Here is a 22,733-nt window from a genome sequence, read left to right as displayed (position 1 = left end):
TCAGGGCTTTTTACGTGGAGCGGCACTGAACGTGCTTTTCTTGTTTTGTCGTGCCCTCATCCCAGAGCCCCTTGTTGGAGGGTCGGCTTTATAAATGTACAAAAATGAATGACTTCTGACCACCCCTGGGGTCTTCTCACACCCCCTCCTCATCTCGCCTCGCCTTCGGGAACGTTCCCCCTGCTGCCGATCTCGGTATCAAAACCCGTCTGCAGTAACCTGACTAGAGAGGGTCCCAGGACTGAGCCTTCCCTTCACCCCCCCCCCCCCCCGGTCTTCCCCTTACTCAGCCACTTTCTGACCCCAGCATATCCACCGGGACCCGTTAAACTTACTGAAATCAATCTGTTTTACAGTTGTAAAAGTTATGGACGGCAGCAAGCCAGACCAGTTCAACGCTGTGTGATACCTCCCCCTCCCCCCCCAGCTAAACCACAAACATTTGGATCCTGCGCGTTTGTTTTCCAGGGCCAGACACGAAGCTGATGCAGAACAGCGGAAAGTCATCCCTGAAACGAACCAGCATTGACCGGCTGATGAACTTCCTGGTGATATGCGTAAGTCTGTTGCAACGGCCAAGCTTAAACGGGAGCGAGGGAGGGGGGGGGCCGGGTTCTAGGAGCCGTGTAGGCCTTGTAAGGAACCAGATTTCAGGCCAGCAGAAGAACTGCCTTAAAGATAGCGCCAGGAACGAGATTTTTCCCCGACAGCAAGCTCCCTTCTCTGGTCCCATTCGGGGAAGGGGACCTACTCACAGGTGGGTCTGAAAACCTCTTTGAATAAACTCTTCTCTCGGGCCAGTAAAAGCCGGTGCGGGCTGCAGAGGATCCTAGAAGAACAAGGTCCGTAATGTTGGAAACTTTCTCATGTTTGGATTCCCGGTGCCCGGCGCTGCTGTCCCCTTTGACGTGACACGGCGCGGGCAGAGCACCGGTTTCCTCGCCCTTGATTGCCACTTAAATTGCCAAGGGGTGCAGTCTTTTCCCGTTCAGGCTCTTCCGGGCGCTAGGCCTGGGGGTTGATGGCATCCCTGCCTCGTGTAAATGGAGCCCATCGTGGCGGGAGGTTAATTTCACACACACACACCCCCCCCCCCCCCCTACCCCCCCGTCCTGCGTCAGAAAGCAGAAGCCGGAGTCACCGAGAAACCCCTCAGTGCCTGGACTGGAGAAGCCTCACCAGGCCCGGCCTGAGGGGGTTTTCACAGTTCTTGGCAAATTTAAGCCGGCTGCTTCTCCCCCCTCCCCCTCCTCGTCTTCCCGATCCCCTGAGCACCCGGAAAGTTTTCGGCATCCCGGGAAGAGTGGATTCTCTCAACTTGCATCTATGAGAGCAAAAATACCCCCCAAAAAAGCAAGAAGAATCAGAAAGTAAATGTAAAAATGACCTTGGAGGAAGACCTGGGAGAATTGCTGTGGTAGGAAAAAGAAAGGCCTTGAAACTCTGCATTTCTCTCCGGCCCGGAAAGGAACCCAGGCTCAGGTGTCACAAAGTCCTACGCGACGCTGGGGCCTCCGGCACCGTGGTTCCGGGTCTGTTTTTCCGACCCCCCTGCCACGGTGTCCGCAACGCCTGCTGGGCAAGAAGCCGTGCCCAGGAGAGCAGTGTCTCTGGCGTGGCTTGGCAACGTGCGGGCGGTAACGCCAGCAGCCAGGGCTCCACCCGGTCACATGCCGCCAATCTTTCAGGCCTGCATTCGGCTCCCTGGCTCGCAGACCCGAGGCAGCTCAGAAACGGGGTTTTGAGCTAGGGTTAGCCCAGGAGCCCGCTTTTTTATTTAACCGAATACCCCACCTTTTAGAGCAGAGGAGCAGTTTAGTGGTTAAAGCAGCGGGGCCGCGAGCCAGGGTTCAAATCCCACTGGCACTCCTTGTGACCCTGGGCAAGTCACCTCACCCTCCGTTGCCTCAGGTACAAACGTGGACTGAGCCCTCTGGGGACAGAGAAATACCTGCATGTAATCGGCTTTGAAGTGCCTGACCAGCTGCAAAAGGTGAATATATATATATATAAACAAATTAAAATATCCAACTTTTGCAAAATGGCTTACATAGCATCAAAGGTAACATTCGTCCCTTCCACCAACCAGGTACCCTCCCCAATGCGCTGGGAATAAAACCAGGACCGCCTGGAGTCCGCTCTCAACCCTGCTTTAAGTGCCTCTGTTCTTTGACAGTATCCGACCAGTAAATAAGAAAGCGCAGACGTTGTTATGCGGTTCAGCCCTTTCCAGAGCATTGGCGGCCCCTCCCTTACATCTGAATCGCAGATGCTTCTCCCAGGAAGAGCCTCCCTCCCTCCCTCCGACTTCTCCATGTTTGGACGCAGTCCCCGGGCCTCGTTTCAGCCAGGATGTCTGCCTGGAAACGGGCAGGGAGAGATTTGTTTTCCACTGCTGCAGCTGGCGGTGGCCAGAGCTGGCAGGGAGCTGGAGACTGTGCTGTGTTTCCAGCCACACCCTGCCAGGAAAAGACCCATCCCCGTGCTCATGCAAGGCCAAAGAGAGAGGGAGCGCTCCCCTCCTCACCCCCCCCCCCCCCCCGCCCCGAGAATATGCACAGAGCTAGGGAAAGTGGAGTTTTACCCCGGGGATTCCTCTCAGACAGGAGGAAGATGACCCCATCCTGTTTGCTTTCAGCAGGCAGACCAGGACCAGTAACTCAGTAACAGTAAGGGGCCACTCTTCCCTCTGAGCCAGCCCCCCCCCCCCCATCTCCCGGCACGGTGCTAGGGGGGTCACGCCTCTCTCTGAGCCGGTACTGACCCAATGAGCCATCGGGGGGGGGGGGCGCTCTTCCCTGTGTGCCAGCGGGTGACACCCCCCCCATCTCCCGGCACGATGCTAGGGGGGTCCCGCCTCTCTCTGAGCCGGTACTGACCCAGTGAGCCACCCGGGGGGGGGCGCTCTTCCCTGTGTGCCAGTCCGAAACACTGCCCTGCTACGCTTGCCGTTAATAGGCTTCGTTTTTTTCTGAACATCCTAATCCGCTCTGTACTGGAGGTGGCGGGACTGTAACACTTTTATAATAAATAACAGTGGAAAAGGCTGGGTCAGTACCTGAGCAGTGCCCCGGCGTGACCGTGAGGGAAGGGGCACGCGTCCCTCTGGCTCGGTGATGTCAGGGCCGCTGTCCCCACAAAATGCAAACCCCCTACCAATCTCTTTCTTTCTTTCTTTCTTCCGCAGATTTTTGGCTTTCTCGCCATTATGTGCACCATCCTGGCGGTCGGGAACAGTATTTGGGAATACAACAAGGGCTACTACTTCCAGGTCTACCTGCCGTGGCAGGAAGGGGTCACCAACTCATCCTTCTCCGGCTTCCTCATGTTCTGGTCGTACGTCATCATCCTCAACACGGTGGTCCCCATCTCGCTCTACGTCAGGTAAGTGACCTCGCCGCTGCATGGCTTCTGGGCGTGGCCGGGTACCTGGGCCACTCGTGTGGGGGGGGGGGGGGGGGCCCGGGGGGGTACGGGGAGCCTGCCAGCTCCTGGCCGAGGCCCGTTCTAGGAACGTACCCCCAGGGGCTCCTTACCACCCAGCTAGGGGAAGAGAATGGCACCAAGTTCATCCTCCTTCCTTTACCCCAGCTCATCCAGCTCTCTTCAGGGAGCCATCAGGCACACCTGCCGCTATTTTCCCTTTTCCGCCACATCCTCTGCTATTTATAAGTCAAAGGCCGCAGCATAAGGGACCAGATTGTCTCTCCCCTTTAACATAGACTTCAGTGCTACCCCTCATCATAAAAGAGGTATTTGATGTTTATCAGGAAGGGGCAGTTCCCGTAGAGAGAGAGAGGGCATTCAGTGCCGGGGGGGGGGGGGGGGGAAGAAGGGCGGCACAGAGGAAACGGGAGAAAATGCTGCTCCACTGAGAGGGAGATGCGGAGAGTAACCCGCCAGCAGAGGGGGTGGAAACCAGTCCTGTGGCAGAACCCGGGCATGCTGGGGGCAGATAGAGAGGGCTGTGGTAAGGAGAGGGTCGGGAGTAGGGGAGGAGAGAAGGTCTGGAAACTTGTGCCTTCATGTACCCAAAAACCAAAGAAGGGAGACAATAAAACTGGCTTGGAAAAGCGCAATGTCCTGTGGCTGGTCGAGCTTCCATGGCTGGTTGGTCACCGGGCTGGAATCCCTCCTCAGACTGGGCAGGCCAAGGTGTCCTCATCGGCAGGCACCTCCATTGCTCTCTCTCGCTGTAAAGGCTTTGCTCACCTGCAGTATGCTCTGCCACCGATCCCAGACACTCCCACGCCCTGCCGGCTGCAGTCATTTCATCAGGGGATGGCGGAGTGGCTTGGCTTTGCTTGCGCTACACCCTCTTTGCACGGCTGGGACGTGATTCCCTGTTAAGGAGGAGAGAGAGGAAGGGAATACGAGTCTGAGGTGAGGGAATGGGTTATTTCCTCTCTGGAAACTCAGTTTTCACAGCACACACCCGAACTCACCTGGCTCTTTCGCCAACAGTGTAGGGGGATTAAGAAGGCCCGGGCCAGAAACAAAAGCCTCCATGTTGGCATAAAACATGGCCGCCCCCATTCTGTGCACATGTAAACACGGCCCCATTCAAGCTGCTTTCCAGCCCTTCTGTATAGCGCAAAGCCCCCAGCACTGGCTAGTGTGCCACCCCCAGGGGCAGTAAATCCTACCATCCCTGAACGGAATTTGCCTTCAGTTACCAATGAAAAGTCCCGAGCTAAATAAACAAATCCAGCAGAGGCGATGGGTGAGGTAATGAGGCAGCACGTGTCTTGCCCGGCACCCAGAGCGGAGCGGGGCACCGGTGGCCGCCTAGCCGGTCTGATCCATGTGGAAGAGAACAAGGGAGGCTGCGGCCTACAGCAGCTAAACGGCTCCCCCTGGTGGCGATTAGCTTTCACAGCAATGTAGGTAACTCGGCTGGGCAGAGCCATCAGGGGGATGGTGGGAGGCATCGGGAAGGAAAGACAGGCAAGAAATCAAAATCTCTGGCACGTTCTAGATATTTTTGCTTGCGCTGGGCATCCATTCCCTGGTGATTAATTCCCTGCCGGAGCCGCTGCATCTGCGCTGTGCTGCCCCATCCAAGGCTTGGGGGGAAAAGAAAGATGGCAAGCACAGAAAGGGGGCCGGCATCTGAAATCTCCTCAGAGAGAGAGTCTCAGCTTTGAAGAGGGAGGCCATGGGATAAAAGTAACAGTTGCTGGTCAAAACGTAAGAAGCGTCACTCCGGACGAGGGGCGCCTTGGTGTTGCGGGGTAAAGGTTAGCCGCAGGGTGCTGGCACCCAGCCGGTCCCTCAGCCAGTCTGGATGTTGGACAAATGCATTAAACCCTCCTCGGGTTTAATGCATTTGTTCCTTGTCTTCACACGGCCTGATTATTAAGTATCGAAGCCTTCCGATCCGCCGATTGTGGCTGTTGGTTTTGTTCTTGAGGGCATGAAGGATTCCCTCCCTAGCCATTCATCCATTCTCTCTCTCTCTCTTCCCCCTCCTGTCCTGCCATTTTACCAGTGTAGAGATCATCCGGCTGGGAAACAGTTTCTACATTAACTGGGATCGCAAAATGTATTACCCCAAGAAGGACACACCGGCAGAGGCCCGCACCACCACCCTGAACGAGGAGCTAGGACAGATCAAGTATATCTTCTCTGATAAAACGGGGACGCTCACGCAGAACATCATGACTTTCAACAAGTGCTCCATCGCCGGCAGATCCTACGGTACAGAAGCCACAGCTCTCTCCAGCTTCAGTGCTTTCTCCGCCTTGTCCAGTCTTCTCCACTCTCTCTCTCTCTCTCTCTCTCTGAGATTACCTCGCTGGGGTTGCTGCCCACTCTCACCCAGTCATCCCTTCCGTACTTTTCTCTTCCTCCTCCCAGCTGGAGATCCTGGGCCTTCAAACCGACCCTGTCTATGTGCATCTACCTGGCACTCCTCCAACCTTCCCCCTGTTCCCTCTTTTCTCCCTTTCTCATGTTCCCTGTGGAATGTCTTTCTTCCCTCCTCCCCGCCCCCCCATCTTCTGACTCCAAGACCTGGCTTTTCCCTCCAGACCACTCTCTCTCTCTCACGTGCTCGCATATTCAGCCGCCACTACGTAGCTGCCTAAGTCCCGCTTATCCAGCTAAATAGCGCTGCCCGCGCTTTGAATATTGACCTCTCTATGGCTATGCAAGACCACAGAGCAGAACGATTGCCAACTTCCAGTCATTTTATTATAAACCCCACTGCGCTGCATATTCCTTAGGCAACTCTACCTAAGACCTGGATCTAGAAACCAAGGAACAGTGACAAAGTACAACATTTATACAGTGTATACAGGATGGACTGTCCACGCCGAGTCCCTCCCCAGCCTTCCTTCCGAGCACCGGCAGGACGGCGGTGCCTCGGGTCCAGATTCAGTGAAAGTTCACAAAGAGACGCGTCTGGGCTCCAGATATCTGGGAAAGTTTACCTGGAGATCGGCTTATAGCCGGATAATTAAAACTAGAAAATAAAATAACAAGGCCAGCCAGGGGTATACCCTGATCTCCCCACCCACCCCCAAAATAATTAAAAGAATGTTGGGTTAGCACTCAGTCCTCCCCCACCTCCCAAATTCATTAAAAACAAGCAGCTCCCCGGGGACCCTTTGTGCTTCCCCCCCCCCCCCCCCCCGAGGTATATTTCACTTCAAAGCGGACTCTAGATCTCTCCTCACCCCACCGCCACCCTCCTATCTCCCACCCCACGCCCCCTAGTCATACTGCTCTGGCCATGTGCTATGGGGGATTTTCCCCCATTTTTTTTTTAATCCTTTATTTATCCTTTTTCCGTTAAGAAGGAAATGACAAGAACCATAGCATATCACATCACAAACATTAACAGATTTGTACAAACAGACAGCTAATAATATTCAGCTAACAACCCCTCCCACCTTCCCTCCCCTGTCAGTGTGCCGCACTGGGTCAGTCTATAGACTTAGGACACCATCCAAGTTGCATCCAGGCCGGGATGCCATCCTTTTCGGGTAGCACCTCCATGGTCAATGTAACGCCAACAAGTTATTCCGAGCTTTGGTGTTGAGTGAATGCGGGTATGGCTGCCAGACAGTCATAAACTGTACGTACCCGGATCAGTCCAGACTGTGGATTGAGCCTCCTTTCCAGCAGGTGGAGACTGCTGCGCTCAGTTGTAAAAAGAAAACATTAAATAGAACAGGAAATTTCAACTTTCAATTTTTATTATAAGTTGCAGGTATTCCCCTACCGCCAACTTATTTGCAATTGGGTTTCTAAACCCTCTCAGCAGCCAGAGGGGGGGGAGACGAGACCCGGAGAGACTTGGTCCCCACACCTGGAAGCGAGTACGGACTCAGGCTATGCAGCGCACAAGGGGCAAAGCCCCCCCTGAGACCGGCAAGAGCCGGGAGACGGAACCGTCTCCCACTGAAGAAAAGAAAAACTCACTAAAGAAAGAATTTCCTTTAATACGAAGGAAAATAAGAACAAGCACTTGCTTGATCCGTAAGGAAAGAAGAAAGAGAAGGCTGACTAGCCTAAGGCAGAGAACCGAAGGGAAGCTGCTACACCTGCTGGAGACAGATGAATACTGAAGGGTTAGAGGATAGGCTCTGTCCTCATATAGGATATCCTTTCAGTTTTTGTCTGTCTCCACGTACGTACCAGGACTTCCAGTTTCGGGCGCTTCCTTTCGGCCTCGCAACCGCGCCTCGCACCTTTACCAAGGTCATGGTGGTGGTCGCGGTGGCTCTTCGCCGGGAGGGAATCCTTGTTCATCCCTACCTGGACGACTGACTCATCAGGGCCAAGTCAGCAGCCTCTTGTCAACAGGCGGTGGATCACGTGTTATCTCTCCTCGCATCTCTCGGGTGGATAGTGAACTTCTCCAAGAGCCACCTTCAGCCCTCCCAGGAGTTAGAGTTCCTGGGAGCCCACTTGGACACCTGAGTAGGCAAGGTCTTCTTACCGCGTACACGAGCCCTCAAGCTGATCGAACAGATCCAGAATCTGATTGTGCTCCCTTTCCCGACGGCCTGGGACTACCTGCAGGTTTTGGGATCCATGTCTTCCACCATCGACCTCGTCCCCTGGGCTTTTGCTCATATGCGTCCGTTACAGAAAGCTTTGCTGTCCCGTTGGCAGCCGGTGTCACAACTGTTTCACATGGTCCTTCCGTTCTTGGACTCTACAGTCGACGACTTGCAGTGGTGGCTGTCGCTCCCTCATCTCCTCCAGGGGATGCCTCTCCAAGCGCCACAGTGGACGATAGTTACCACAGACGCCAGTCTGTCAGGCTGAGGTGCGGTCTGTCTCTCCCAGTCCACCCAGGGAACCTGGTCGCCGACTCAGTCTCGCTGGCACATCAATCGCTTGGAGACCCTGGCGGTTTGCCTGGCCCTTCAGGAGTTCCTCTCCCTGCTCCGCGGCAAGGTGGTAAGAGTCCTGTCCGACAACTCCACCACGGTGGCCTACATCAATTGACAAGGGGGCACTCGCAGTCCCCCGGTGGCCCTGGAAACCAGCCGTCTCTTCGCTTGGGCGGAACAGAATCTGGTGCCTGGCGGCCTCCCACATCGCGGGCAAGGACAATGTTCAAGCCGATTTCCTAGCCGTCAATCGCTCGATTTGGGGGAGTGGGAACTCTTGGAGGCGGAGGCGGCCCCCCACTTTGACTTAATGGCGACCCTGTGCAACTCCAAGGCCAATCGGTTCTTCAGCCGTTGGAGGGAGCACGGCTCAGAGGGAGTGGACGCTCTAGCTCTTCCTTGGCCAGCGGATGTCCTTCTGTAAGTTTTCCCTCTGTGGCCTCTGGTGGGAAAAGTTCTCAGGAGAATCGAACTCCACCGGAGACCCATGGTTCTGGTAGCTCCCAAGTGGCCGCGAAGACCATGGTTCGCAGATCTCATCAACCTGGCGACGGACGGCCCCTACCTCGTCTTCTTCGGCAGGGGTCTGTATTTTTCGACCAGGCCGATCGCTTCTGTCTAGCGGCCTGGCTTTTGAACGGCGACACCTGAGGCGTAAGGGCTATAAGGAGGAGGTCATCTCCACCTTGCTTCGGGCCCGGAAACAGTCGACTTCCCTGGCCTACGTGCGCATCTGGAAGGTTTTTGAGTCTGCTTGTGCGGAATCGGGTATCCCAGCGCGCTCCGCCCCGGTCTCTGTGGTTCTCTCTTTTCTTCAGAAGGGTCTCTCCAAGGGCCTCTCCTTCAGTTCTCTGCGAGTACAGGTCTCCACGCTCGGTTCTCTCCTGGGTCGGGTGGACGGTTATCCCTTAGCGGGCCATCCGGACGTGATTTGGTTTCTGAGGGGCGTTAAACATCTCCGTCCCCCCTCTCGTGCCACTTGCCCGTCGTGGAGTCTTAACCTAGTCCTTTGGGCCCTCTGTACGGCTCCGTTCAAACCCCTGCACCATGCCACGCTAAAAGACCTTACGCTGAAGACTGTCTTCCTGGTTTCTATCTCCTCCGCTCGGCGGGTCTCTGAGATTCAAGTGTTGTCCTGTCGGGAGCCCTTCTTGCGTTTTTCCGATTCAGGGGTCTCTCTCAAGATGGTCCCTTCCTTCTTGCCCAAAGTGGTCTCCACCTTCCACGTCAACCAGTCGGTAGAACTCCCTGCGTTTTCCCCAGAGGAGATTGCGGGTACGACTGGGGGCGATCTTCGTCGCTTAGATGTCAAACGGGTCCTGCTTCGCTATCTCCAGGTTACCAACGACTTTCGGGTTTCAGACCATCTTTTCGTCCTCTGGAGTGGGCCCAATCGGAGTAAACCGGCTTCTAAGACCACTATTGCCAGGTGGTTGAAGGAAGCGATCTCTTCGGCCTATCTTTGCCAAGGTCGGGCGATCCCCGAGGGCCTGAAGGCCCCATTCACTGCGTTCTCAAGCTACCTCCTGGGCGGAGAGCCAGTCGGTCTCTCCGCAGGAGATTTGCAGGGCCGCCACTTGGACGTCTCTGCATACCTTTGCTCGACACTACCTTCTGGATGTGCAAGCTCCGGTCTTTGGCTCTTTCGGGTGACAAGTGCTTCGAGCGGGACTGTCTCGGTCCCACCCGGTTTAGGGAAGCTTTGGTACATCCCACAGTCTGGACTGATCCGGGTACGTACAGGGAAAGGAAAATTAGTTCTTACCTGTTAATTTTTGTTCCTGTAGTACCACGGATCAGTCCAGACGCCCTTCCCTGTCTGTTGTCTTTTTCTGTCCTCTCGAAGCTTATTTTCTTGCAGGTTGCAGGTTCTCAGACGTTACTTTTGTGCAAGAATACTGAGCAAATACACCGGAAGCCTTGGTTTTTTCAAGTACCAAGTTTATGCAAGAGCGTTTAGTTTCGATCATGTTTACTCTATTGTTCTACGGTTGCTCCATTGAGCTTTATGGTTACTTGCTCGATCCTACTTTGGGTTTATTGTTTTCTGCTTTGACATGCGTTATACTGAAGGGTTAGAGGATAGGCTCTGTCCTGATATAGGATATCCTTTCAGTTTTTGTCTGTCTCCACCTGCTGGAAAGGAGGCTCTGATAATGTCGAGGACCTGCTGATCCGACGTGATTTTGACCCATTTCTCGAGAAACTGGGAAAGGCGGCCGCCGAGAAGGGGGGGGGGGGGCCAAAGAATGAATCAGCTGAACTTCATTGCGTGGCAGGCTTGGGGGTGCAGCGTACTGGCTGGCCCTCGCGAAAGGGCCGCCGCCCTCGAAAGGGCAGTGACCAGGACTGAGATCGGGAAGAATAACCCCTAGGGGAACCACCCCACCCGCCCACACGGAGTATACCGACGCTGGCCCCGGAATCGAGAACGTATAGGTCTAGCAATATTCAAGTCCCACCTAAAAATCCACCTTTCTGAGAAAGCTTTTAAATTCAAAATCCATGACTTACAAATTTTAGCCTTTTAGCAGTTGTGATGACTAGAAATGAATCTGTGTGACCTGTGAATTGGTGTCTCGGCCAGATTGTAAACTCCACAGAGCAGGAATTCTCTCTTCTGGGCATCCGTTCACTGTTGCATATGCCTAGCAGCACACTAGAAATGTTAGCAGTAGTAGTGGTGGCAGTGGTCTAGCGCACCACTTCTCGCAGTAACGATGGTCTTTTTATTGGCCCGGCCTAAGAATTATCCAAAGATGTTGTAGTCTAGGAGATTCCGAGGTCACATCCCTTCTTCAGAGCTGCAGGTGAGACCAATGTTTTTCTTCAGAGCCCACTTCCAGCGTGGCTGGCTCATTCATCCAGTGGGTCGCTGGAAGGTGCCGCTTCCTGCTTGGCAGTCTACTTTCTCCCAGATCCGATAGAACTCTGCCTTGTTCAAATGATGACAGGAGACGTCCGTACACACGGAGCAGGGAAAGCCTATTCTTGTCTGCTCACTTGATCAAGGTTAGTGAAAGAGAGTGCCAAACATTTTCAGGATGTGCCCGTCACGCCTCGAGTTATCCCAGATAAAAATAACTTTGCTTGTAAATGGACATGATCATCTGAGCCAGAAGGGCCAGGTCCGGAGTGGTGACGGAGCTGACGAGGACTCCTAGTCTTCTAAACGATAAGGGCGTTCTTTGAGGGGAATTTGTCATTCTCGTTTCAGCTGTGAGTGTGGATTTGGATTGAATTACTCGCTTTTCCAAATCCAAACTCAAAGCGAGCCACGTTTAGGTCCAGTAGGTAGGTCCCTGTCCTTAGGACAGTTTACAAGCTAAGGGGCTCATTCACTCAGGGATTACGCAAGGTACTTGAAATACCCTGCATTTTTTCAGCCCCGGTACTGTGCGTATTATAATGAACTGATTACCAATCAAATCCATGGCAATCAGCTCATTAATACACTAAACAAAGCAAATCAAATAACACAGCTTGCTTAAAAAATTGCACTGAAAAAACAGCAAGGAAGGTTGCCTAACAAAGCCGTGAGGGCAAAATTACAAAATAAGCAGCCAAATGTCCGATCTGGATTTCTTTATTGTATAGAGACAAGAATGTGCAAACAAGCCCGACTCTGGCTGAGTTTCGCCCTCTTTCAATAGGGCTGCATCAGGGGCTCCAATTTATCGTTGTATCCTTTCTGTATGTCTGTATTTAATTGCATACACCAACCAATTCTATATCCACATTGTCATCTTGTGCACTTTAATTCAGGGATACCATTTGATGCGCTGCATAGCCTAAATGCTACAACATGAATTCTGTCTCTCTCGGATCGCAATAACAAAACTTAAAAAATTGCACACCATGTTATTTGACCTGAAGTTAGTTATACCTCTTGGGTTGTAGCTATTTTCCCTTGGGAGCATTGGGACGCAGCTGCACTATTGAATTTACCTCCAAAGTTAGCCGGATACATTTATGTGGCTAACTTTGCTATTCGGAATGTATCTTAAAATGGAACTCAATGTTTTGAAATTGGCACCAGGAACTATCCCCCTACCCTTCCCCTTCATGACAAAAATCCTATCTCTGGAGGCTGGGATCCCCACCTCCCACACCAGCCATTTTACTGCCTGGTCTAAGCTTTTCTGTCTTGTTCTCTGTCTGCAGGCGATGTCACTGACTTTGCCGGAAACAGGCTCGAGATCACGGAGGTAAGGGGGATATACTGTGCTTCTTTTGCTCATTTAACTTCCAAAAATGTGGCAGTGCTGCCGAATCTGGGCACATGGACGTTTTCACCTTCAGCCCCCCCCCCCAGGCACAGCTATAACGGCTGAGTGCAGTGCCATCGGAGAAGGTTTTCAGTTTGAACGTTTTAGCGTCTCCAGAGGCCTTTCATGTTTTAATGAGTATTGACGTCTGCAGCCAGCCCTGCAGTGTCCATGGCTGGCCCTGTTCTGGATCAGGCAGACATCCGAGTTTGCCATCCAGGCAGCTAAACGTTTTCTCCAATCAGTCCTCAAGACAAAGATTCTTTAAGTTTGAAATTATTTATTGTACAGGTAGATTCTACTTACAATTGTTGCATCTCAAACGTAAGCCCCAAGGCAAAGATCTTTGGTAACTGGAGACAGGATAGCAGGAGGGAGAAGGGAATATTTTATGTTGCAGGAGTTGGTTTATGGCAGAGGTAGGAAGCATGAAGGATATGAGGCTGATTTAGTCTTCAGATGAAGGCAGTAAGAGAAAAGGTAAAAACCTGATCGTTTCAGGGAGTTTTATAGAGTGCTGCTGGCTCAGAAGGAAGTGTGGGGTGAACTGAACTCTTGCTGCTAAAGGAAACGCCTCCACAAGCTGAGGACAGGGGGCAAGGTCCAATGGCAGCGAGCCTAAGAACCATGTGACACGAGGAACATGAAGGGCAGTCCCTTGAGCTTATAAGGCACCTAGGAAGACTCAAGTTAGATTGAGGGGCATTCAAGCTCTTCCGAGGGGGAGGGAGCTTCTCTTAAGGGCAAAGGCTCCTCTTAAAGGCAAAGGCTCACAGATTTTTATCATGGGTTACAAAAAGTGTTTCAGCATCAAGAATCCTCAGAAGGGAGGACTGCACTAAACACAGTTAAACTACAATATGTACAGATAAAAACATGTACCCACTGCTGGGGACAGAACAGACCCAGTGCCTCTCTCCTCTGCTGGTGTTTGCAGATGAGCAGGGTAGGAAAGCACATTTATCAAGCAGCTCTGTTCCCTCCTCTCCCTTCCGCAGTACACAGAGAAGGTGGACTTCTCCTTCAACCCCCTGGCCGACCCCAAGTTTGTGTTCCACGACCACAGCCTGGTGGAGTCGGTGAAGCTGGAAGAGGTCTCCACCCAGGAGTTCTTCCGCCTGCTGGCGCTCTGCCACACGGCCATGTCGGAGGAGAAGAGGGAAGGTGAGCCCACGGGATGTCCACGGGGGAGGGGGGGGGCGACGGCTTGGGCGATGGGTGGTGTTTGTGACCAGCTCATGTATGATTTAAAGGCTTGTGATGTGGGCCAGCTCAATGGGCCCCCGCTGGCTCGAGCTCTGCATGGCCAAGGATAAGACCTGAGTAGCATTTCCCTGACCGAGACACCTACTCCTGGGACGGAGGTGGGTGAACCGCAAACTGATCGGGTTGCCCGGAAAGCCTCACTGAGCCTTCAGCTGATATTTATTTGTATTCCTATGCTTTGCCCTCGGTGTCTGGTCAGTTTTCCTATTTTTGTTGTCCTGAAAAGCAGCTCAGCCCTGTTGGCCCTCGAGCACTGGCGTGGGAAAGTGATGCGGGGGAGGGGGCGAGGGAGAATGGGAGGCAAAACCCTCGTACAGTGACACCTGGCGGTCACTGGAAGAGCAGCCCGGGAAAGAAAGCCGTGCAGCCTTTTGAGAGGCACAGGTAGCAAGCACTCGGTGTTACACAGCTTGTACTTTTCAGATTGGTTACGCAGCGACCCCCACCACTCCCCCGAACATGTCACGCTGCCAGGGTTTTAGCTTTTCTTGGCCGCGGTATCACAAATGCAATCGCAGGCACTGTAGGAGCCAGTGGTACCTGGTGCTGGGTGAGATCATTTGTGACTAGGGTGACCAGAGTAAGAGGCCCTTTCCATACTCCGTGGAAATGCATGCGCAATCTGCTTTAGCAAAATACAAGACGCATGGCTTTCCTTAAACATGAGTGTTCCTGGGGGCTGCAGTGCTATGGCTGTAAAGCTATTAAACTTAACAAGTTAGCAGTCTAACACACGGCCAGTGTCACTGTCTGCTGTGCGACCTCTGCACATATGGCACAGTTATTATACCCAGGGAAGGTACGTTGCACTTTTCCCTTTAAGCCACAGGGGGGCTCTGTATTACGTGGCTTTCCGACATCCGTGGGAGAAAAAAACGGCCTGGCACTGTCTCTCTCCCGTGGTGGCAGGGGGAAATAATGAAAGGGAGGGCAGGTGTCAGCTGGGGTCTGTGGCAAATTCCACAGGGGATTGGATTAAACCAGGCAGACAGGATGCTGTCTGTCTGCCACCAGACTCTGTTTTACCCGGGTGAGAACATCCCCCTCCCAAAAAAAAGCAAGCAGATCTATTAAAATGCCACCGAAGAGACTGATTGCCCGAGGGCTAGCTAAGAGCTTGAATTCTCCTGGTCCAGCGTAATCCCTTTAATTCCTGAGCACTTGCACAACTGCTGCTGCTGCTGCTTTGTCTCAGGCTGGCACAGAACTCCCTGCATCCCGACGAGCGCTTCTGCCAGCTCTGTTTTTTTTTCGCTCTCCGCTCCCGATCTCACATTTTCCCTTTGGCCTTCCCTGCAGGTGAGCTGGTGTATCAGGCCCAGTCCCCAGACGAGGGGGCTCTGGTCACCGCGGCCAGGAACTTCGGCTTCGTCTTCCGCTCCCGCACCCCCGAGACCATCACCGTGGTGGAAATGGGAAAGACGAAAACCTACGAGCTCCTGGCGATCCTGGACTTCAACAACGTGCGCAAGAGGATGTCTGTGATCGGTGCGTTTCCCACCCCCCCGAGCGTTCCCTTTATAGTCCGGCTTCGTGCAGAGTTGCGCCTTCACGCTCCCCGCTGGCCAGGAGAAAGCAGCCCAGGAGCGGATGTAGCGTTCACTCCCCCGCGGGAGCCCAGAGCGCTGCTGAATGGTGGAAGAGCAGAGAGGAAGAAACGCCGGTTACTCTGCCCAGAAACACCCGAAGGCTTGGAGGTGCAGGAACGCGAGTAGTGCACGCTTACTATCACAGCAGCTGGGCCTCTGTCCACGAGACACACAGTAACACTCACCCTGAATAGATTAATACCCCAGCAAGTAGTAAAATTCACAGCCAGAGTAATAGATGCACAGCAAGTGGTAATGTCCCGTATTACGCGCACGCCCCGGAGCAATACTCGCACCGCAAGCAATAATGCTCACCCTGTACATAAGGCACACCCAGAGTAATACTCACCCTGAACAAAATGTACACCAAGAGTAATAATCACACATCAAGTAGTAACACCCTGTATAAAATGCTCACATGGAGTAATACCCACAGTGCAAATAGTAATGCCCTGTATAAAGTGCACACCAATAGTAATACCCACACGGCAAGTAGTAATACCCTGTATAAAGTGCTCACCTGGAGTAATATACACAGCGCAAGTAGTAATAAACCTATATAAAGTGCATACCCAGAGTAATACAGGTCGAGTATTAATACTAGGTAGTTAAGCAAATGTAGTAAGCATTATACTTGCCCACTGTCCAAATTATACACAGTAGTAATAACAGTCACGTTCCTGCATAATACGTGACCTGCATTTTACACAAGGTACAGAGTAATAGTCACTCTGAGGTTGATATTCAAAAGGATTTGTATGGCTAAGTTTGCAGTTAGCTGGAGAAAACCCGAAATTTGAATTTCATGCCTCTCTCACAAGCACAGTTTTACCCTGCACAAAATGTAACTGGATGAAACGAGGCAGGGCGAGGGCCATGGCTGAAATGTATGCAGGCAGCACTGATATTCAGCAGTAACCAGGTAAACGTAGGTCAGAAAAATCATTGTCCCAAAGTTACTTGGATAAATTTAGCTGGGTATATGCAGCGGCAGACTCGTCCAGCTAAACCCTGCTGGATATACGTGTATCTTTCTCGCTCACCGGCCAGCAGAGGATCTACCTCCCTATGTCCAGGGCCTACCGGATAAGGAGCAATAGTCACATGGCCAGAAAGCGTTCTCCCTCTGTATCCAGAGCTCACAGGACGGAGGCGTGACCCCAGCACAGTGGGAAGGTGCAGTGATCACCTTGTTATCCCCAACACACAGGGACATGAACTTACACTGACGTTCTCATTTATAATGCATAGTCTGATGATTGGAGCCTGAATGAGGGGTGTGCAGTTCCCAAGTAATAACTGCCTTCAAAGTACTCTGATCAGTGCAGACTCCTGGGCTTATTCATCCCTGCCAGCAGATGGAGACAGAGAAAAGCCTCACTGACACTGCTTGATAAGCCCTGGTGCCAGCTCTGCGTGAGCTCAGTATTTCTCTGTCTCCAGCAGATGGCGGGTGCATAAACCTGCAGTCTTTTTTTCTTTACCCTTGCTTTTAGGTTTTTTCTCCTTTTCGGTGAGCCTTCCTCCCAGGGGACTGGTTCCCTATGGAACCATTCCTTGTTCGGTTGAGGTGGACCAGTTAAGGTCCAATTTGGTGCCGTAGGGTTTACATCTGGTGGTCCAGATCCCTCCCCTCACGAGGCCGGCCGTGCGGCTTCCAGCCCTACATCTTTTTCCTTTCAGGGGATTGCCTCCTTATACAGAAAGCTGATTTCTACTGGGCAGCTCCTTTCAGCTTAGGAGGCAATCTTCCTGTCACTGTTTTTTAGTTTTAACTTGTTTGAAAAAAAAAAAGTTTCTTCATAGGAAGAGGAAGTCTGCTGAAGGGTAAGGCTCCGAGGCGGCTTCCCTCCCGCTGGTCGCGTCGGTTTTTGAGAGCGATTTTTTTTTTTTTTTTAGTTTCTTGTTTTTTCTGCCTTTGCCGGCATGGTTCACGGCTCGGCTTGCCATGCGTGTGGGGCGGTCCCAGCACAACTCAGTTGGTCGGGACTCTGCTCGAGCTGTATTTCGGGGGGGGGAAGGGCCCTCACTCCTCCTGGGGGTTGCTAAACACCGGCACTTGTGTAAGCGCATGCCCGCCATGGTCGGGCCGTTTTTTCAGCCTACCAAGGATCCCGGAGCTGCCAGCTCCCTCGAGCCAGGAGCGGCGGCCATTTTGGTGCTGGTTTCACGTGCGCCGCCATCTTTGGAGGGGGAGGAAGATCTACCACCGCGGCTCTCCCCGGTTCACCCTGGACCCCCCGATGCGCAAGGGCTCTCCGGAGGGGCAGGTCATCCAGGTCCTTTACCTCAGGGGCCTGGGGGAGACAAGATCCCCATTTTGCCTCCGGGTTCGTGTCCTTTTTCTCTGGATTTTATTTTCCTGCTGCACCAGGCTTATCTAGCGCAGTAGGGATGGTTTAGGGGGGTCACCTTGGCATTTGGCTCCTCAAGGTCCGGGTCTGCGGCCTCCGGGGCAACCCAATCGTGCCGAGCTCCGGGGGGGCAGCAGGGGGCTAGCAGGTCCTGGCCCCTCCGGCAGGTGCAGTGCCAGGCTCCTCAGCACAGGATCTGACTTCTCCGGACCAAGGTGATGACACTGGGATGCCATCGGTGGCAGAGGGGGATGATCCCAAGATTCTCCGGTTGTTCCGGAGGGAGGAGTTGGCACTTCTGCTTCCGCAGGTCCTTGAGGAGCTGGGTTTAAAACCCCCTCAGGAGGTTCCAGAATTGGATGGTGCGGACCCCGTTCTGGACAGTCTTCGGGCTCCTCCTTCCGCCTTCCCATATCATAGGTCGGTGCGGCAGTTGATTGAGCATGAGTGGGATTCCCCGGACTCCGGCTTGAGGGTAGGTAGGGCTATGGCCAAGCTCTACCCGTTGCCAGAACAGACCTTGGAGCTTTTTGCGCTTCCACAGGTTGATGCGGCAGTTTCCGCGGTCACTAAAAAAAAACTACGATTCCGGTGGAGGGGGCCACTGCCCTCAAGGATGTCCAGGATTGGAAGTTGGAACTTCACCTTAAGAGGGTTTTTGAGAGTGCAGCCTTGGGGCTCCGGGCTGCCGTTTGTTCAGGCTTTATGCAGAGAGCATGACTGAGATGGGTGCAGAATTTCCAGGATGCATCTCCTGGTCCCGATACATCGGATGCAGATCGCATGGAGGCGTCTGTCATGTACGTGGCAGATGCGCTGTATGACTTGCTGCGTTCGCTGTCGCATGTTGAGTTCGGCAGTCATGGCCAGCCGTTTACTTTGGCTCTGTCACTGGTCAACGCAGGTAAGAACCAATTTTCTTATCTTGCAGCAACACCCCTTCCCTCCCCCCCGCTCTGTCTCCTATAGAGAGGCCCTCATTGAAGGTGAGGAGTGATTGAAGAGTGGGCACCATTGCCCCTCTCCTTTCCTGTGTGCCCAGAAGCTGCCGTGTACAATAGCGTAGAGACCTGCTTTAAGGCAGCCCTATCAGAGTCATTCTCAGCAGCGCTACCCAATGGGTATGGTAGATGAGAGCCATGCGCCTATTTGCGGATGATACCAAGATCTGCATCAGAGTGGACATGTCGGAAGGAGCAGAGAGAATGAGACGGAATTTAAGGAACCTTGAACAGTGGTTGAAGATTTGGCAGCTGGGACTCAATGCCAGGAAGTGCAGAGTCCTGCATCTGGGGTGCGGTAATCCAAAAGAGCTGTAAGTGATGGGTGGGGGGAGGCTGATGTGCATGGACTAAGAGAGGGACCTTGGGGTGATAGTGTCTGGCGATCTGAAGATGGCAAAGTAATGTGGCAAGGCGATAGCTAAAGCCAGAACAATGCTGGGCTGCATAGAGAGAGGAATAACCAGTAAGAAAAAGGAGGTGGTGATGCCCTTGTACAGGTCCCTGGTGAGGCCTCACCTAGAGTATTAAGTTCAGTTCTGGAGACCTCATCTCAAAAGGGACAGAGACAGGAAGGTGGTCCAGAGAAAGACGACCAAAATGGTGAGGGGTCTCCATCAGAAGACTTATGAGGAGAGATTGAAGGACCTAAATATGTACACCCTGGAGGAGAGGAGGTTCAGGGGAGATATCATCCCTTTCAGGTATTTCAGATACCTGAAAGGTTTTAATGATGTACAAACTTTGAACCTTTTCCATTGGAAAGAAATCAGTAGAACTAGGGGTCATGAAATGAAACTCCAGGGAGGAAGCCTCAGAACCAACGTCAGGAAATATTTCTTCACAGAGAGGGTGGTGGATGCTTGGAATGCCCTTCCAGAGGAGGTGGTGAAGACGAAAACAGTGAAAGATTTCAAAGGGGCATGGGATAAACACTGTGGATCCCTTAAGGCTAGAGGGTGGGAATGAAGAAAAGAGTGCATGGGGGTAACTTGCTGATGCGGTGGTTACTACCCTTAACCAATAAGCCTTCATATGATTGATGAACTCCACTATTACTCTCTGCTTCAACAGCAGGGGGAAAAGGGGAATTAGATTCAGACAGCAACCAACAGGGACAATGAATTGTGTAGTCTGGGAAAACAAACAAGCATGGGGGTAACTTGCTGATGGCGGCTGTTACTGCCCTTGACCAATAAGCCTGATATTTTTGATGCAACTCCATCATTTCTCTCTGCTTCAACGGCAAGAGGTAACAGGGAATTGGACTCAGACAGCAACCAACAGGGGCCCTGACTTTTACGGTCTGGGAAACTGATAAGTATGGGAGTGAACTGTACAGCACGGCAGATCCTACCATGTTTGCTGGGCAGACTGGGTGGACCATTTGGTCCTTTTCTGCCATCATTTCTATGTGCAGGTTTCATTGCATTCTTGCACTTTGCAATGCCACTCCCTGAAATATGAAACTTCCAGAGACCCCCACGATTTTAGGAGCTCAGAAACAGGGACGTGGAACATGCCCAAGGTTCAGAAAAACACTCTGAGGTTCTTCTGGGAGAGCAGAAAATGATTTCATGTGGCCTTGTCTGACTTCTTCTGGTGTTCCTTTGCAGTGCGGAGCCCAGAGGGAAGGCTGATACTGTACTGTAAGGGTGCAGACACCATTGTGTATGAACGGCTGGACAGCTCCTGTGAGGACCTGAAGGAAACCACCACAGAGCACCTGAATGTGAGTGACACAGTAACAGGGGTCTGGGAAAAGAGAGGCTTAGTCGTGTTACCTCCAGCATGAGCACACTGTAGATATGTGTACAGCAGTAGCGCATGCATTTATTATAGTAACAGGTGTGCAAACAGTATTGCATTAGGTGTGCAAACAGTAGTGGGTGTGAATTCAGTAGTTAGTGTGTGTTTATATGTATGTGTGTGTAATATATATAAAATGAGATGTGATTTCAATAATAGTACCTATATATGGATTTTTATGCAGTAGTAGTGGCTGTGAATTCCATGGTGCGTGAGTGTACTGAAGTAATGGATAGTAGTAAGTATGTATGCAGTAGTAATATGTGCATATAAAGTAAAAGTGACTGTGTATGGAGTTGGAATAGGTTTCTATATTGTAGTAGAAGATGTGCTTTTGGTAGTTAGGGATATAATATGCTAATACAGGATGTGCATGGAGTAGAAGACGTGTATCCTATAAGCAGTGGGTGTATATATTGGAGCAGTACTAGTGAATGTGCTGTAATAGGTGTGTGTATGTACTAGAAGTAGGTGTAAATTCTGTAAGAGTGGGATTGTATAATGCATTTACAATAGCCATGCACTTAGTAATAGGTAGTATGTGTCCTGTAGTACTGAGTATGTATACAGAAAGAGTGATTGCATATCCTGTTGTAGTGACTGCCGAAGTAGACTCATGTCCTTGAAAACTCATGCCTCAATAAATCAATTAGCCTATATGGTGTCACCAGCCTCTGTTATTTGTGCATACATTATAAGAATGGTTGTATGCAATAGAATTAGGTATGTGTCCTTTAATAGTGAGTGTGCATAATGTAAGAATGGATGTCTGTACTATTGTAGAGGGTATTTACCATTTACCATGTAGTAGTCCTTGTGTGCAGTAGTGGGCTGGTGTGCATGTTGTAATAATGGGGTTGAATTATGTAGTAAGGGGTTTGTGTACCAGGTAGTGTGTGTAATAGTGGGTGGTATTCAGTAGGAGTGAATATGTATGAAGTAGGGTTGGGTGTGTGTACAGGAAGAGTAGTTGTTTATTCTGTAGGAGTGAGTGTGTAACCTGTAGGAGTGGATGTATATAAAAAAAGGAGTGAGTGTGTATCTGGTAGGCATGATTGTGTAACCCATAGGAGTAAGGGTATATACAGTATGGGAGTGTGTGAATCCAGTAGGAGAGCATGTGTATAAAAAGAGAGTAGGTATGTATAAAATGGGAATGGGTGTGTAAACTGTAGAAGTGAGTGTGTAACCCATAGGAGTAGGTTTGTATCCTGTAGGAATGAATGTGTATGCAGTAGAGAGGGTGTGTAACCTGTAGGAGTGAATATGTATACAATAGGAGTGGGTGTGTACCCTACAGGAGTGAGAGTGTATACAGCAGAGAGGATGTGTAACCCATAGGAGTTAGTGGGTAACCTGTAGGAGTGGGTGTGCATCCCATAGAAGTGAATGTGTATACAGTAGAGAGGGTATGTAACCTGTAGGCATGTGTAGCCTGTAAGAGTAAGTGTGATACAGTTGAGGAGATGAGTAACCCATAGGAGTGAGTGTCCATACAATAAGAGAGAGTGTGTAACCTGTGTGATTGTTTATACAGTAGATAGGGGGTGTAACCTGTAGGAATAGGTGTATATACAATGAGAGTGGGAGTGTATCCTGTAGGAGTGAGTGTGAATACAGTAGAGGGTATGTAACCTGTAGGAGTGAGGTTATATATAGTAGAGAGGATGTGTAACCTGTAGTAGTGAGTGTGTATACAGTAAGAGGGTGTGTAACCCATGGGAGTGAGTATGTAACCTGTAGGATTGAGTGTATATGCAGTAGGGAGGGTGTACAACCTGTAGGAGCCGGTATATATACAATGGGAGTGGGTTTGTATCCTGTAGGAGTGAGTGTATATACCATAGAGAGGATGTGTAACCTGTAGGAATGGGTGTGTATACAATGGGAGTGGGTATGTATCCTATAGGAGTGAGTGTGTATACGGTAGGAGGGTGTCTAACCTGCAGGAGTAAGTGTGTATACAGTAGAAAGGGTGTGTAAACTGTAGGAGTAAGGGTGTAACCTATAGGAGTGGGTGAGTATCCTGTAGGACTGAGTGTGTAACCTGTAGGAGTGGGTGTGTATCCTTTAGGAGTATGGTAGTCCCAGCTTGTTA

The 22,733-nt window shown here is 51.6% G+C and overlaps 1 protein-coding gene across 7 annotated transcripts in view; it reads left to right on the top strand.

Annotated features, from left to right (window-relative positions):
- The window catches only part of LOC115078839 (phospholipid-transporting ATPase ID-like), a 215,351-nt gene that overhangs the window by 119,494 nt on the left and 73,124 nt on the right, over positions 1-22,733 (top strand). For all 7 annotated transcript variants that reach the window (XM_029581907.1, XM_029581893.1, XM_029581903.1 and 4 more), the window contains 7 exons: positions 469-557; positions 3,188-3,384; positions 5,492-5,700; positions 12,513-12,556; positions 13,615-13,780; positions 15,182-15,370; positions 20,443-20,558. In XM_029581907.1, coding sequence (XP_029437767.1) covers positions 469-557; positions 3,188-3,384; positions 5,492-5,700; positions 12,513-12,556; positions 13,615-13,780; positions 15,182-15,370; positions 20,443-20,558 — 1,010 coding nt within the window. The remainder of the gene's footprint in view (positions 1-468; positions 558-3,187; positions 3,385-5,491; positions 5,701-12,512; positions 12,557-13,614; positions 13,781-15,181; positions 15,371-20,442; positions 20,559-22,733) is intronic.

This window comes from Rhinatrema bivittatum, chromosome 1 (genome assembly GCF_901001135.1).
Source record: "Rhinatrema bivittatum chromosome 1, aRhiBiv1.1, whole genome shotgun sequence".
Lineage (NCBI taxonomy): Eukaryota > Metazoa > Chordata > Amphibia > Gymnophiona > Rhinatrematidae > Rhinatrema > Rhinatrema bivittatum.
Note: the sequence above shows the minus strand (reverse complement) of the source record. Positions and strands in the feature narration are given on the sequence as shown.